This window comes from Protopterus annectens, chromosome 2.part0, assembly GCF_019279795.1.
Source record: "Protopterus annectens isolate FY-2018-M chromosome 2.part0, PAN1.0, whole genome shotgun sequence".
NCBI lineage: Eukaryota > Metazoa > Chordata > Ceratodontiformes > Protopteridae > Protopterus > Protopterus annectens.
Window position 1 is genome coordinate 843,049,640 of NC_056728.1, and position 17,851 is coordinate 843,067,490.

The 17,851-nt window shown below is 41.3% G+C and overlaps 1 protein-coding gene across 5 annotated transcripts in view; it reads left to right on the forward strand.

Moving 5' to 3' along the window:
- Window positions 1–17,851, forward strand: part of USO1 (USO1 vesicle transport factor) — a 1,866,649-nt gene that overhangs the window by 1,712,670 nt on the left and 136,128 nt on the right. For all 5 annotated transcript variants that reach the window (XM_044061107.1, XM_044061108.1, XM_044061110.1 and 2 more), the window contains one exon: window positions 11,684–11,788. In XM_044061107.1, coding sequence (XP_043917042.1) covers window positions 11,684–11,788 — 105 coding nt within the window. The remainder of the gene's footprint in view (window positions 1–11,683; window positions 11,789–17,851) is intronic.

The following is a 17,851-nucleotide window of genomic DNA, read 5'->3' on the forward strand; positions in this document are numbered from 1 at the left end:
CGAACATGTTCGTGCATCTTCTCTCCCATGCTATGGAAGGAGCCACTAGGGCGGCTGATTCTGGCGTTGCCATGAGGTGTCATGCCTGGCACCGGCTGTGTCAATTCTTGGAACCTTTCAAGGTGTTCTTGCCAATGCCCCATATGATGGTTCTTCCCTGTTTGCGAAAACAGTTAGTGACACCTTAGTCCAGAGTGAGAAGGATGGGAAGACACTGTTTGCTATCGGGATCTGCTTCATGGCCCCTCAAAGATCCTTTTCAAGGAATCATTGAGGGACAAAGAAGATGTGATTTTTGGAAATTTCAGTCCTTCCGAATCACTCAGGACTTAACTTCCCCCAGAAGTAGAGGGCGGATATGACAGACGCCGCCCTAGAGGCAGAGTGAGTCCAAGGAATTTTGGGTCTCTAGAACCTTTCTCAGACCGACCTGCATGGTAGCCCTGAGGGGCTGCCCGACTGCTCATCTCTGGTGGCAGTCGGGGGTTGCCTTTCACTATACCCAGCGGCATGGGAGTCTGTAACATCAGACCGTTGGGTGTTGCAAATCCTATCCAGAGGCTACTTCATCCCATTCACCAATACACATTTCCCCCCAGAATGCCTCCCAGGTGTTCCACCTGCACAAAGGGAGGCAGCAGCACTGGAAATAGACCACCTGCTAAGAAAGCGAGTCATCCAACGTGTCCCCCTAGACGAATATGGATTGGGCATTTATTCCAGGTTCTTTTCGGTGCCAAAGAAAACGGGGGACCTAAGACCCATTCTGGATCTATCCACCTTGAATCTGTCAGTAGCCAAGGAGAAATTCCAGATGGTTACTCTTCAGTCTGTTCTGCGGGCAGCGCGGTGGTGCACCGGATAGCATTGCCACCTCACAGCAAGAGGTTCTCCGGTTCAATTCTCGGCTGGGGTGCCTTTTGTGCGGAGTCTGCATGTCCTCCCTGTGGTTGTGTGGGTTTCCTCCGGTTTCCTCCCACATCCCAAAGACAATGCAGTAGGTGGATTGGACACTCTAAATTGGCCCTAGGTGTGAGTATGTGTGTGTGCCTTCTGTGTTAGGTTGGGCGTCGGGCTGGCAACTCGGAACTGTAAAACTCCACTGCCAATTATGAGTGGACAGGTGATCCACTGTGGCGACCCCTAACCGGGAAAAGCTGAAAGAAGACTATGACTCTTCAGTCTGTTCTGCCCTACCTGCAGAAAAACAATTGGATGTGCTTGATCGACCTTCAGGAAACATACTACCATATCAAGATGGACAGGCGCTCCCGCAGATTTCTCTGCTTCCGGCTGGGAGCCAGTCATTGTCATTTCAGAGCCCTCCCCTTTGGTCTCTCCCCCCCCCCCCAGGGTGTTCACCAAAGTGAAAGCAGTTGTATCGGCTAACCTGAGGCTTCAGGGAATTCAAGTCTATCCTTACCTGGACGATTGGCTCCTTGCGGCCCCCACCAGGCTTCTACTTTGCTAAGCAGAAATTTAGACTGCATGTTGGAGACTGCCTTACCAGGGATTGGTAACACAGTATAGGCAAAGAGAAGGGGACAGAATGTTGTTAAATGAAAGCACAGCTCTGGTATTGATTGTAGCTGAGTGTAGAACAGAGATTGCTATTCAAAAAGGGACAGATACTTAGTTGGACATATAAATATTGCATGACAACTTTAAGAATCAGAGGAGGTTAGGAAATGTTGGGAAGAGCAAATGGAAACACATAATGTGAGAGGATATCTGTATGGCTGCAAGTATGCAACAAAATCCAGAAAATTTAGGGCTTTTCTTCAGAAGTGTTTGCAGAGATATTGTTGTACCCTAAGCAACATTCAGAAAAAAACAACTTCCTCAGGTAGACTGCAAATGGTGGAGGTTTGATGGCTAGGAGAGAGGTAATTGGGGATTGTAACTAAATGGCAGGTTTTCACACTTCCCTACAAAATGCCATGTCAGAAATGTTGGAGGAGCTAATTTTTTTTTTTTTATTTGGGATACAAGAACTGAATTGTCCAGACATAGTAAGACCTTAAAATGTTGAATGCCACTGGGAGCAAAAAAAGGCAATTACTTGAAAATGAAAAGCGAAATATGTACCATCTGTCACTGAAGCACTGAATATTGTAAACGAGTTAAAAGAACTTGAAGAGGAATCTTTAGAAAAGGGAAGGAACAATTTACATAGAAATTAATGTAATTTGTAGAAACAACACATGCAGAATGGTGTTTCAGAGGCGGAGTGGAATTTAATGGAAGGCAGGAATTGAGCAATTTATGCAATGCTGGAATGAATAAAAATTGTTAAAACTGCATGAAAATAAAGGAAATGCTATTCTAGCTTGTTTTCCATAACTCTGTGTATGAACACTTTTTAAAATGTGTTTATTAAAGATGTTTTTAAAAAACATGTTTTTGGGAAATTTATACTTGATACAGCAACCTGTAAGATTGCTCTTCTGGAAAGTAGGCAGCAAATAATTGTCATCTCTTGTTGTCCTGTTGTCCATTAATTTGCTCTTTGATATATCAGCTCATTTATTCCCTGTCTCATGGTCAGTTGATCAGTGGTGGTGGTGAGAACTGGCTTAAAGAGCGACTGACATCTTTTTAGGTCTCCTAGATTTTAGCTGCTTAGCCTATCCACTTTTGGTCTGATATGTGCATTGCTAGGGCAAGATTTGCAATGTTGGGCCAGTGATGCATGTAAGAATAACCTGGCTCACTCATCAGAAGGGCAGTTAAATAATAAATGTAAATTACTGCATGTAATAGCAGTTACTTTTTTCATAAAAAAAAACATTCATTTTAACAAAACATCTTTAGTAAAGTATTACATGAATATCTGGACTTCACTCACTGGGAAAACTTGTCACCCCTTCCGTGTCCTCAACACATTGTTCTCCATCAGATTCTTCTGAGTCTTTCAAAAATATTTTTTAAGACTTACATGCTTCTCACTTTGTAATGAATAGTACAGAGTCCTCTACTGTCACTATTTTACTTACTGACGCTTTACTATAAAATTTATCACAAGGCTGCTAAGAAACAAACACACAAAAGAAATCTGATTCTGCTGCATCTGATTCATGACCAGCAATATTTTCATGTTAGCTGCTAATACTTTCGCTTTGCTAATATCACTTCTACTAAATGGAAGTTTGCTTTTCTGAAAGAATGGTGGCCTTCCAGCATACCTCTCAACCTCCAGATTGGAGATTCAGGGACACAGGGTCTTAAAGTCAGGGACACCTAATTAACATAAGATTTACATCTTTCATAAGCACATTAATGGAAGTGTCCACACATGATCAGTTATTTAAACCCTCATTGGTTTGTCTCCAGAATACCAAAACTTATATGCAGAACAGACCAAAAGTATGAGGCATACATTAATTTGGTCCCCAAACTAAGTAGAGTTTTTATTTTTTTTAAACTTCCTTGCATTCCTTTTATTAACTGTATTCCTCGTGCTGTTTCAGAAGTAAGATTTCGACTGGTAACATTGCATGCCTTACTGAAATGTTAAAAGGGAGTGGCAAATCCGGCAAACATATTACACAGACCTTACTCAGACTGCAGTAAAACACAATCTGCACTTTGAAATAGGGGGATATAACTTGGGATCTAACAGAGTAATGTACTTAAGAGTTGTAGTTTAAGAAATGCAGCACTGACAACTCTTTATAAGCAGTTGCATGCAGAAATAACCATCACCAGGTTACCCTGTCTAGAGTTAGGGTTCATTTAAAGGTCTGATGTTTCAAAAGCTTCCAAGTACTGGACTTTTCACGCATTGTCTAAGGGCCACGGGTGGCGCTTCTCGAGCTTACTTTTAGACAACTGAATTCCTGGTGGAATCACTAATATGCACTGGCAAATTAATCGATTTAATGCAGCTTTGGCTTTTGAAAGAAACTAGGTTTGAATCCCGCTGGCGCCTATTTGCATCACATCTGAAAATAGGGATCTCGCAGTGAAGAAGAAAATGTTTTACATGTCTTATAAATTCTAAAATGCAAGAAGTGGAAATTCTTGGTGGTGGTAATAGGAAAATAAGTGATTTGCATGTGACAGAAAAGAATTTGAAGAGTGAAAAAACCAAAGTTTCAAAGCAGGATCTAAGAACAGTTCGATGTGTCCTGCAAAAAAGAAGATTAAGGCCATGAAATCTTAATGAGTTTCATCCTGTAGTCTGGTGTTAAAGACCTTCAATTCTAAGTAATAAAAGGTAGGTCTCAGTCCTCCTGGGACACTCAGGACTCACCTTCCCCAGAGGCAGTTGGGGCTATGACAGACACTGCCCAAGGGGCAGAGGGAGTCCGAGGAATTTCAGGTATCAAGAACCTTTCTCAGACAGACCCATGCAGCAGCTCTGAGGGGCTACCCAACTGCTCATCTCTGGAGGCAGTCGGGGGTCATTTTTCGCTACACCCAGCATCATGGGAGTCCATCAGACCGTTGGGTGTTGCAAATCATATCCAGAGGCTACTTCATCCCATTCACCAATACACCCCCCCCCCAAAACACATCCCAGACGTTTCACCCGCGCAAAGGGAGGCAGCAGCACTAGAAATAGACCAGCTGCTAAGAAAGTGAGTCATCCAACCCGTCCCCCTAGAACAATCCGGATTGGGCATTTATTCCAGGTTCTTTTTAGTGCCAAAGAAGACGGGGGACCTAAGACCCATCTGAATGTATCCACCTTGAACCTGTCAGTAGCCAAGGAGAAATTTCAGATGTTCACTCTTCAGTCTGTTCTGCCCTACCTGCAGAAAAACAATTGGATGTGCTTGATCGACCTTCGGGACGCATACTACCATATCAAGATGGACAGGCGCGCCCGCAGGTTTCTCTGCTTCTGGCTGGGAGCCAATCATTATCTGTTTAGAGCACTCCCTTTTGGTCTCCTCACAGCCCTCAGGCTGTTCACCAAACTGATGGCAGTTGTAGCAGCTCACCTGAGGCTTCAGGGAATTCAGGTCTATCCTTACTTGGACGATTGGCTCCGTGCGGCTTCCACCAGGCTTCTACTTTGCCGAGTCAGGGATTATTTCCTCTTATTACCGAACAGTTTGGACATCACCATCAATATCAACAAATCATTGCTGATTCCGGTTCAGGTTCTAGAGTTCATTGGCAATTGGCTAGACACAATCCAGATGAAAGTTTACATCACCCCAGAAAGGGTGCACAATCTCAGAGTTCATGTCTTGCACATTTTCCAAACTCATCTTCTATGAGCAGTGGTGTCCACGGCGACCACAATCACTGTCTTACCCCTTGCTTGCCTTCACATGCGAATCCTTCAGTGGACACTGGCAGTACAGTGGTCCCCATTAGATTTCCCTCTTTCTCATCCAGTCCGCATCTCTCGGGTTTGCAGGGACTCTCTTCGATGGTGTATTTTTTCCCCGGATCGTGTCAGGGGACATCCCTTTCTTCCGCCCCTTCCCAAAGCCACGGTGACCACAGATGCCTCCCAGCTGGGATGGGGGGGCTTTGCTTGGGAAGGACTGTCCAAGGCATGTGGTCCCTTTCTGAGACCGGTTTGCATATCAACATCCTGGAGATTGAGGGTGGTGCTTCTAGCATTGCAAGCTCTACATGCCCTTCTTCCTCTAGGGACTATTGCAATAAAGACGGACAACATCTCAGTGGTCTGGTATATCAGGAAATAAGGAGGAACTAGATCTTACCCCCTTTGTCAAGAACTCATGAGAGTGTGGGAATGGATGATTTCCACCGGCCGTTTTTTGGTGGCAATGCACATTCCGGGACAGTCCAACATTCTAGTGGACAGGCTCAGCAGGACTATTCTGGTGCCTTATGAGTGGTCTCTGAATCCTTTAGTAGCAGAAGAGAGCGTTCTCTAGTGAGGGTGGCCTTCCTGCAATCTCTTCGCATCTCCTTCTAATGCAAAATGCAGCGAGTTCTTCACTCTGAAACCCCTTCAGGGGGAAGTCCCCAGAGACACTCTGGTACATGCTTGGCCTCCCAGTCTTCTTTATGCTTACCCTCCATTACCTCTCACTTCTTAATTTCTACAGAAAGCTTGCAAGCTGGGGAATGCAGTAATCCTCATTGCCCCATTCTAGCCTCGTCAAGTCTGGTTCCCTTCCCTTTGGTCTCACCTAGTAGTTCCACCATGGATATTGAATCCGGTTCTGGATCTCATTTCACACTCCTCGGGAATTCCTCACCCAGATCTGGGCAGTCTGAAGCTCACAGCTTGGCTGCTCTGGATCCCTTGATTATTAAGACTCCTGGTTTATCCTCTTTGGTGAAAACCATTGTGGTAGCAGCTCACAAATCTTCCACCCGCAGACTATATCATAATAAGTGGCAACTATTCTCTATATGGGCTTCTCAGTGGGATGTAGATCCCTTTACAGCTCCAGTCTCAGCAGTCATAGAGTTCTTGTCAGGGATTTTTCATCAAGGTGCCAGCTAAGGTACAACTGTCTGCTATTTCTAATTTCCATGTGGGGGAGAATATGTCTTAATTAGCTTCCTCTAGACTTTGCAAGACCTTCCTTAAGGGTACCTTTCTTTTAAGGCCTCCGGTGAAGGATCCTACGCCCCCGTGGGATCTCACTTTTGTATTACAAGCTTTAGTCTCTCCTCCTTTTGAGCCCGCAGCCTTGATAGACTTGCAGTACCTGTCCTGGAAGACTGCCTTTTTGGTGGCTATTACATCTGCTAGGAGAGTGTCAGAACTTCAGACACGATCTATCAAGTTCCATACATGATTTTCCATAAAGGCAGGGTCTCCCTGTGCACTAATCCGTCCTTTCTTCCTAAGGTGGCATCAGAAGCCAACATTAACCAAACTATTAATCTCCCTATTTTCTTTCCTAACTTTCAGAGCAAGGGTGAATATAAATTACACTTGTTGGATGTACGCAGACAATTGAGATTTTATCTACACAGGACAAAGTCCTTTCGAAAATCTGACCAGTTATTTGTTTCTTATTCAAAACCCTTCTTAGGAAAGCCAATTACTAAAGTAACCATTGCTCGTTGGATTTCCCAGTGTGTCATTCGGGCTTATTCTGACAAAGGCATTTCCCCTCCGGGTCAGGTAAAAGCACATTCCACCAAGTCCATGGCCACTTAAGTGGCTTTTTGGTCCAGGGTGTCGCTGGATGATATTTGTTCTGCAGCTACTTGGTCCTCATCTCATACCTTCATTTCACATTACAAATTAGACATTGTATCCAGTAGTAGGACATCTTTTGGCTCTGCAGTGCTGCGGCATATCCTTCCATGAGGGCCACCCAGATGTTAGTAGCTGAGGACTCTGTCCCACAGGTTGAAGATCAAATGAAGATTTAAGTTCTAAGCAAGGCATATAATCATAATGTTGGTCTCTTGTGCCTAGAATGCTTAATTGTGTGTGTGTGTGTGTGTGTGTGTGTGTGTGTGTGTGTGTGTGTTTAGTGAAAACTTTTAATAGGGCATGCTCATGCATAGTGAAAAAATAAGCATAGTGTAACATGCGGTTAGGAAGATGAGCTGACATCATTCACATAATGCGCCTAAGAATAATTTTTGGTTGCAGCTGAAAATTGCTTTTTATGACTGGGCAGTTTTATCCCAGAGCATCTAATAAAATCGAAATGCAAGACTTCATTGTAGACATCAGCAGAATCTTGACTTTCTACCCACCCAACCTGATATGCACTTAAATAAATAAAATATGAGGAAAAAAAGATTGTGTAGAGGATCTAATTGAACAGTTAAAGCACAGAAAGTCTGATGCAGCTGCTTCTGCATACTAACAGTTATTCTGTAAATGAAAGTGGCTGGCCGCATGCAAATTAGATGCAGTAAGGTGACTCTCTGATTGGCTGAGATGTCTACAGCCAGAACAGAGGTCGCTTTATGGCAGATTTTCGGGTACACTTGCACGTAAATCAGGCTTTAAGGGAACTAAGTTTATTTAAGCTTAAAATTGGGTATTCCCAGGTAATTTGGGACAAATAACAGCTCAGCCTTCCAGTAGAAAAATATTCCAGTTTTACCACTCCCTAAGGGCAGCAGCTCTGCCTCTTTTACTGAGTACAGGCCCATGGCATTACATACCCCCCTCCCCTTTTGCTAAGCTTCTTGAAAGGTGATCTGTAATTAACTTATGAAGCAGGTAACTAACATTAGACTTCTCAACATAAGTCAGCATGACTTCTGTTTAGACCATGGAGTCAGCTCTGTTTTTATACGCATTTAGCAATCAAGTCATTTAATGCTCCTTTGGATCTTCATGATACCTATTAGGTCTTGGTCAAAGCATCTTTAGTTTGGTGTGTATCTCAGCAAAAGAACACAAGTAATAAAATAGAATGATGTGCTCTTCACACCAAAAGTAATTTGTAGGAGCATGGTGTAGGAATTATTTCCTGACTCATTATTGTTAGCATTCAAAAATAACATGAGCGTATTGTGATAAATTTCATTCGTAGTGTTTTAACTTCTTTCCCATTTTTTCTGGAGATTCCATTACAGAAGTAACAGAAAACCTCCATCTTGGATTTATCTTTCTTGAAAACTGGCATACAACCTCAGTATTGTTTTTAAACATCAAAACTAAAACAATCGTATTCTCCCCCCAAAACATTTCCTTGCATAGCAGTAGATATGTGCTCGTTGTCTCTCATAATGGTACTTGCTAGAATAAGTCATGTGCATAAAATACTTGGCTGCCTTTTTTTCCCAAAACTTATCATTTCTGGCAGCAGTAGGGAAGACTGCATAAAGTGGCCAGCTTTTTGAATGTACTGTGCTGTTGATACCCCTGCTCTTGTTTGGTTCCACCCAGTGCACCATCCTGATCGTGACCTGTCAGTGTGCTGTATCAAAGCAGCCAGATTTGGATTGCAGAGAAAAGATGGAGACTGTTACTGCATGTTAGCTAAGAAGTTCAAGTGACTACAACTGTTAGAAAACTTATCAATAACTGTATGGGATGCTGCTGTTTTTGACCTTCTGCTATGAATTTTAATGGTAAGTGCTTTTTATTTTTAATCATCAACACTTGAAACAAATGTATAGGTGATCACAGTCCCCTGGAAGTGCTCTTTTATGCTAGCAATAGGATTCCTTCTTCATCTTTATCCATTTGCCTTTAAGTATGCCGTGCACCTGCTTTGCGTCTTCATAGCTGTAAATGTTACGTATTGGCTTCCCCATTCCTCCTGTCTGTGATTGGAGTCCCATGTCAGACTTCCACCCTTAGTCATAAGTATCCATAGCCTCACACCTAGCATACTGCCAGTGTGTAATGAAAAATACCCTGTAAATAGTTAACTCTGCTTCTGATTGCATAATCAAACTAATTCTCTACTAACTTATGCTGTTCAACAAAAACCTGCAAGTCAAAAGACAGTACATGTTAAGTTGTAAACTATGGTTTTACTATTGTAATTATTGTACTGTTTTATATTCTATATTGTATGTTTTGTGTATCATTGAGGAGTTTTTCTCTCGGGCCAATGAAAAAGGGCATCAGCTCAGTCGGACTAACCCAGTCAACAAGTGTCAGATAAATTTTTTTAGATACTGATCCAAGTGATTATTGAAATACTGTGCCCACTCTTGGCTTTCTCTACGTGGGTAACCCATATGGCCCCTCTGCTGGACTAGACCTGTAGCTGTACACTGCTGTTCCCTGTACATTATCATGGACATCTGCTCTTACCCCTACTATGCCATCAGATGAACAATGTAGCATGGTTAGTTCAGAAAACCAATTCTCCTCTTTTCACTATGCTTACACAGTGCCAGCACGTACATGCATGCACCCGCATGCACTTACTGCACACATTCTTCATTTGCAGATTAGCAGAACAGCCTTTTTACCCATGCTGCTGCATATTTTCATGAATCCTACTCTTATGGTATTTATGCCAGCAATTACCTCCCGAGGATTAAGAGTAATCTCCTGCCATTAAAAAGGTTAGTTACTTAATTCTGGTGATAAGTATGGGTGGCTGTTAGGGGACTACATCGGGAAGGAATATAGGAAATAAATTAGTTTTTCTACGTTGTTTTCTTTTTAAATTTCATAGTGATAGAAAAAGCAAATTTGAGTGTCAGTAATCTTAGAAGGTGGCACTGGATGATTGGGCATCACTTGGATTATATAAAGAAAGGTGGACTGTAGTGTTCTTTGTTGGCTGGCTATCGGCAGTGCACTCTGATGATTAAGGCCATAGTTCAAAGGGATCTGTGCAGCAGCAGTAGCAGCAGTTATGCTGAGTGCAAAAAAAGGAATGAGAAAGGGAAAAAGGAACGGTGTATGAGAAGATATTAATTGTATGTTTGTGTTTTCTGTAAAACCATGTTAGAGTTTCCATACTGAATTTTTGTTATGTACTACAGTACTGGGTTTGTCTTCATATTGCTCTCTGCAGACGTATGTACTAGGAGGATAACACCCCCCCCCCCAGTGTTACAACTTAAAGTGAAAAAAAAAATAGGTGTAAGTGGTAGTATTTTAACCACAGCAAGGCACTAATTAGACTGGACATGTTGGGTATGTCAGCATTCAAATAGAGGATGGCATACTGGATGACAGCAACTGGGTAGAGGGAAACCATTTGTGCTGGTAAGATGGTATGTTTTTAATGTTAGAGTAAGCCACCATCCACATATTGTAGTGTTAAACGTTGCAAGCTGTGGAAGAAGCTTTTTAGCAATTATTGCTGTTCACTAGCTTAACTGTTGCTTCAGTGCCTGCTTCACAGTAAAAATGTCACCCTGGGTGCATTGTTGTAATGTTGCAGGTGGCTGACATTTGCTCACTACTAAATCAGCATTTTACAGTTGCTCAGAATTCATTCCTCAGGAGAGTGACTGCTTCTAATTGCTACATATAGGATCGATGTGGGTCTGTTCACAATGTACTGTTTTACATGCTTGTGGAGATTGCATTGTCCATCAGAAAGCTTGTTACAGCCTTTTTATTTTAGTTATTTCTGTTTGTCTAAGGTGTAGTGGTCTTTGAGCGAGAATATTATTGTACCCCTTGCAAAACAAATTGTTTTTTTTGTGGGAACATTTGCACAAAAATATATAGTTTTGATTACATGTGGTTTGTGTAATCAAGCTAGAGTATTTTTGCAGGTGCATCTGAGCAAGTGAGACTCAAGCAAAAAACTTTCAAAAGATGTACAAGACCCTGATATTTGTAGTTCTGATAGAGGAATTCTGCTACAAAACTGGAGTAGTTTGAAAATCCCAAGTAAATCTATTATATCTACTTGATGATAGATGACTCACTGTAAATCTTGACTATTTAACATCATCAGATGGCTCAAAAGAAGAGATTTTACACAGCTGAGCAGTATGTAAAATAAGACAGATGTGGCATTCTCTTGAAAGTAGGATTTTAACCTTTACAACTTACTCATGGTAAATGCAAGCCTATAACAGTAATTCACAGTGCTTTGCTTCTGTTTTTGTTTCCTGGATAAGATTATGTAGGGCATTCTGACATTTCCATATGCCACTACAACTGATATTTTGAAGCATAGAAGTATAGGTCACATTTTATTTGTTGTGTGATCTAGTTGTAAACACTGTATTTTGTCTACCATATGCAAATACTTAGCAAACTAATACTGGTTAGATTATGTTTGTCCAATGTATGCTGTATGCAGTGGATTTTTATGTACTTATTGATTGCATTTCACAGACTGCAGCTACATCTTCAGCTTCAGGAGACAGTGGTGGAACAGCAAACTCATCAGATTCCGAGGTTAAAATTTTAGGTCTTAAAAAAGATGTAGACAGATTAAAGGTCAGTTTCTTTTAATATTCTTTCATTGTTTTGGTCACAGGTAAATCTTGACTAATGTATTATTACATAAAAGTCATGCTGGCTAAAAGTTATATTTATTTTGTATCTTTCATTTTATTAAAACCATCAGTACATTAGGATATATAATTTTTCAATCTCATTTGCTGCGGTACAGAGTAGTTTAAAAAAAATTGACAGTTTTCCACCACCATGACTCAGTGAGACTCAAACCTCTCAACCTGGAAACATCAAAAATCTGGACACAGCCCATGAAAAATAGGTACAGATCTGTATGCTGATTAACATAAAATTTGCATGCATAATTACACAACCCCGCCCACTTCAATGGAATTGTGGGATACCAGCTTTCAAACACAAACTGAAGAACAGACAACCAAAACATAGCACCGCAGTCCCCCTGCAGCCATTCCAATGTCTCATTACCTGGCTATTTTGCCTCATTTACCATAAACACTAATGTGCATACTGCTTTACTTCTACAATGATTATTTGGATTTTATATTTACATTTTATGGCACAATGCACAAACACCAATAGACATCTGCTAAACAAAGCAATATGGTCTCACAATGAAAATAGACTAAACATTAAAACTTCTCTGCCCTTGAAACTCAGATTCATTGAAACAGCATTGAAACCCACACCACATCCAAAAAATGCATCTGATGGCCAGTGGTGGATAAAGATTGGCCCCCTTGCACACAAAACAAGAAACATACGTGTGTTTTTTGATAAACCTTCTTGACTTTATTAAATTATATTCCTTGTATAATACAGCACACTTGTTAAACTTAGAGAATGCATTTTTAATTTATTTGAACATTTTTCCAGTAGGCAATGAAACAAAATGCATGAACCAATAATGACAAAACTGCCAAATTCAGAACATTTCCATCATAAAAGTGTACTTACACAGACACACTATATATATATATATATATATATATATATATATATATATATACATATATATATATATATATATATATATACATATATATATATATATATATATATATATATATATATATATATAATATGTATATATCTATATATATATCTATATATATATATATATCTATCTATATATATATATATCTATATATATATGTGTATATATATATATATATATATATATATATATATATATATATGGGGACCCAACCATTACAAAAAAAAGTATTACTAGCAGTACATAAATAAAATTTTGTCCATTTTTAAGAAAATATGAACATCACTATTTAATACACTGAAACATCAGTTTACTAAAGAACATATTTTTTTCCAAAAGCAGCGTAACTATAAAATGTATGACTGGTAGAAGCAGGACATGGTTAAGTACAAGAGAAAATATTGGAAAGAAGGGAGTGAAAAGGTACACAACACAAGACAACATGCCCTACTAGATGTCAATGATCTACTTTAACATACACCTTCACTTCAAACAAAACCATGACTAAATTCAAACTATGGCAACCTTTGCCTGAAAATGTAGGGAGTTAGCAGTACAAGCAAGCTCCAGAAATGGGCACAAGTCCTAATACTTTAGGTAAATACATATTTAAGACTGCGGTCAGGGAGTACTAGTTCTGAATGTTCTCACAACTGGCAAGTAATTCTTTAAACAGCTAAAACAAGGAGAACAGCAGTGCATGTTATGATTACACAAGCGGATTGTAAGTAGTCAACGTCTTCCACTTTAATGTTTAGTCCTTCACACATTCCCATCAACAGCAGTATAAACTGAGTGATATGTGGAAAAATCTATACAATCTCAGATTCCAACAGTTAAAAATATCACTGGTTCAGTTTCAACAGCTATCCCTATTAAATCAACATACCAAAGAGTGATAAAGGTAAGCATACAAAAAAAAAAAACAGCAAAGTTCATGTAAGTGGGCAGTCTAGCTAAAGGAAGTTAAGACCACAACCCTAGGAACATACAACAGAATCCTTGACCATAACAGAACTAAAATGACTCTCCACACTACCTCTCGTAACACATTACTGGTAAACAGAACACTAGGCCCCACCAGATCCCCCTTCTCCAGTCAGTTTTCAGCACCCCCACCCCTCTGCTCTTGTAGCACTCTTTTCTCCTTACCGATCTCTGCAGCTCACCAAGCCACATTGATGCTCTCTCTTTACAGACAGGATCTGAGTCATGGTACAGGGCCTGCACTACCTGATGCACTACTTGCAGGCTTGGTTCTCACCCACCATCCTTCCCTTCCAGCACGCGTGGGATGTCTTGCTGCTTACACCCAATTGTTCCCGTTGAAGAGTTTTAAAAACTAGCCTTGCATGCGCTACGCTAAAGTATTCTGCACACCGGTGTTACTCTAAACTTTAACGATCACTCAAGTACTTTCTCAAGGTCTTCCCCCCTTAGTTGCTAACTACTGAGTAGAACTATCGCTATGTACTAAGTCGCCATCTCAGTGTCTAGGAAACGTGAGCTGCAGCCTACAAAATTCATGAATATGAATCATTCATCTTAGCAGTTTAAACAGCTTCACAGATGAGCATCCTGTCATACTGTGCAAATATGTACCTACATTTAAACACTCGGGTATGCTGCCCCACACCCAATAAACACACACACAAACACTAGGAGTTCAGTAGCTTACCCAGCTAAGGAGTAGTTCAGTAGCTTACCCAGCTCGACTGGCTGGAAATGAAGGCACGTTTGTTCAGTTCTCGGGAAACAGTTCCTTCCATCCTTGGCTTAACTCTCCAGCAGTTTCTTAGCTTGTTCTGTTCTCTCTGCAGCAGCTGGATGGAAAATGAACACACGTTTGGTCCGTTCTTGGTAAACAGTTCCTTCCATCCTTGGCTTAACTTGCCAGCAGTCTCTTGGCTTGTTCTAATGTTCTTTGTGTTTCACTCTTGCAGTCATTACATTTGGGTTATCTGCTTGCAGTAGCCCTCAGTCGGCCTGATTAACAAAGTCTTGGGTCCTGTGTCAGTTGCTGTCCCTTCTTCGATGACATCAGGTCGTCAGGGGTATAAAACATGCAAACAACGCCATTACATCAGTCTTTCTTGCTGTGTGGTGCCCGAAGCAGTAGCAGTTCACACGTGCCGGTCTGCCGACTCCTGAAATTTTCGTTTTCGAGTTTCAGAACCGAAGTCTTCAACTAAAGCTAAGTACCCCGTTGGGGAAACTTTTTCTTGCTCCTTACCGATGTCAGTAAAAGTTAATAATTGCATTACTTGTGGAAAGCAAATACCTCGTAAAGATTTTAATTCGTACTGTATTCCTTGCTTAGGCCCTGACCACAACCGTACCTTGCTGTCAGTTTTGTGCTTTATTTAATCAGCGCACTATCCTTAGTCGGTATATTTTTGCCTCTAAATATTTCGGTTCTCGGTTTAATTATCCAGAAATGTCATCGGTTAGCCATCCGACTACCGGGATTTAAAAAAAAAACACAAAATAAAGACAGAGACAGGCCACCGAGGTCCAAAACTGCCAACAACGCTTCTCCTAAGCCAGTCGACAGTACTCAGTGAGGTGCTTTTGCAGCCCCTGATACCCACTACTACTGATTCGCAGACCTCTACTGAGACCCATTCGGAGTCCGGTATGCCGCAAGATGCTTCAACTATGGAACACGTGGATGTCTCTACCTTGGATGGGTCCGGAGCCGCTGTGCAGGCACCGGCTTCGGAGGGTGTATTCAGGCCTACGGACTTGCATATTAAACCGATGCCTCCTTCTTCATTTAGTCCTAAATCTCGAACCATGCCTAAAAAACCAATGCCCAGGCCACATGCTCAGGCCTCTATGCCTAAAAAGAAATGATAAGAATGGCTGAAGATCTTATAACTCTAATCAGGAGAAGCCAACCTCCCCCTTCTAAGAGACCTAGGACTGAAGTTGTTTATGAATCTTCTGACCAGGATTCTGATTTTTCTGATTCTTCTGATGATCTGGATTTGCCCTTATCTACTTATGAGGATTCTGATGCAGAGGACTCTACTCCCTCTGCTTCCCCTCCAGAAGAGTTTTCTTTTGGTGAAACCTTAAATACTCTAGGGGAGCATTTCCACTGGAAAAGCCAGGATTTTTCTGATTCAAAAAAAGAGGCTTAAGGATTTCATACTCCTGCCCCAGCACAGGCCTTTAGCTATTCCTCCTTTACTAGATATTGTTGATGATGCTTTTTCAGAATCTAGTTTGGCCCCTGATTCTTTACCTCCTGCTCCCAGAAAACCTGACAGATATTACAGGGTTCCTGATTCTCATACGTTCCTTTTTCAAAATCCTGTTGCGGATCCAGAGACTATTTCACAAGGACTCAAGGGCATTAAGGCTTCTACTGTTAAAAATCCTACTCCTTCTTATAGAGACTCCAGGGTGCTGGATAGATGGGGTAAGAAGGTTTACACTTCTGCAACCTTGGCTATTAGGGCTTTAAACTGCCATTTTCATATGTTAAAGTATCAGCAACATGTTATTGGATTGCTTAAACAGAAAATGATGTTGATTCCTGACTTTGTGGAAAATAAAGAATTACAGGATTTAATGCATTTTGCTGAACAGGTTGGAAAGCATTCTTTGCAATGTGGATTTGATTCATTAGAGGCCTTTTGCAGGGCTGCTGTTACTGGGTCGGTCTGTGCTCAGAAGGCATGCTTGGCTTAAGGAGCAATCTTTGCCTAATAAATCTAAAATACTTCTTTTCCTTCCCTCCAGTGCTAAATTGTTGGATGCTCCCTTAAATCAGGACCGCCTGTTTGGCAACAAGGCTGAAGAAGTTCCTAGAAAGATGGAAGATGAAGCTAAATCTATGCAAACTGTTGAATATTTCTTACAGGTTCAGCCTCCTAGATTTAGTAGGCACTGGCCCTTTAAGAATTGTTCCTTTCCAGCCCCTTCCAGGTCTTCTCAAGCCAAACCCAGACACAGCAGAAACCCCAGGTTTCAGTCCCAGGGGACACACAAGACTAAGCAATGGGAGGTTTCTGCACCCAAATTAGGGAGTAGTAAGACTCCCCCTATGGAAAACTGTCTCAATTACTTGCTTTTAAAACTTCCAAGCACTTCCCAACTGAATGCTCCTTTAGGCGGAAAGATTGGTTTGCAGGCCAAAATCTGGGAACTCATTACCCAGGACAAATGGGTTTTAAATATAGTGTCCCAAGGATACAGATTTCACTTCCACACCTTGCCAATACCAAGCGGGTGGTCAGATCTACCCCCAAATCAGTGGGCAGAGGCCCAAAATCAAGTACTCTCTCTCTTAAGCATGGGGGCTATTCAGTTGGTACCAGAAGAGGAAAAGGGACAAGGTTTCTATTTGAGACTTTTCCTGGTACCCAGAAAAGGCCATACTTGACGTCCTATCCTGGACCTTTCTATTCTAAACACCTTTCTGGTGATTCCAAAATTCATAATGCTGACTCTTCACCAGCTGCTTCCTATGCTAGGCAAGGATGCATGGTTGGCAACACTAGACTTAAAAGAAGCATACCTGCACATCCCTATCAGGGAGTCTTGCAGAAGATACCTACACTTCAAAGAAGGCTACATGCACTATCAGTTCCCTGCACTGCCCTTTGGCTTATCTACTGCACCCAGGGTATTCACAAAGCGCCTAGCTCCAGTCATTGCATTTTGCAGTCAAAGAAATATTCAAATATACCCATACCTGGACGATTGTCTAATTCAGGCAGAAAGCAAGGACATTCTTTTGAATCATCTGGCCTTTGTTTAAAGGGTACTGACTTGTCTGGGGTTCACCATAAACGAAATGAAATCCCACCTGGTACCCTGTCAACAAATTATTTTCCTAGGAGCAAGCTTGAGTACAACTTCCCAGATGGCTTTCCTCATGCCAGAGAAACGGATTCATTTGACAACTTGCTTCAAACAAGTGGCCACAAAAACCCAGCTATTTGCAAGGCAAATACTACAAGCCTTGGGGTTTATGGCCTCCTGCATTCTTCTACTTCCATATGCAAGACTGCATACGAGGAAACTACAATGGTATCTAAAAAGCCTATGGTGTCAACCTTCTCAGGATCTAGAAGAAA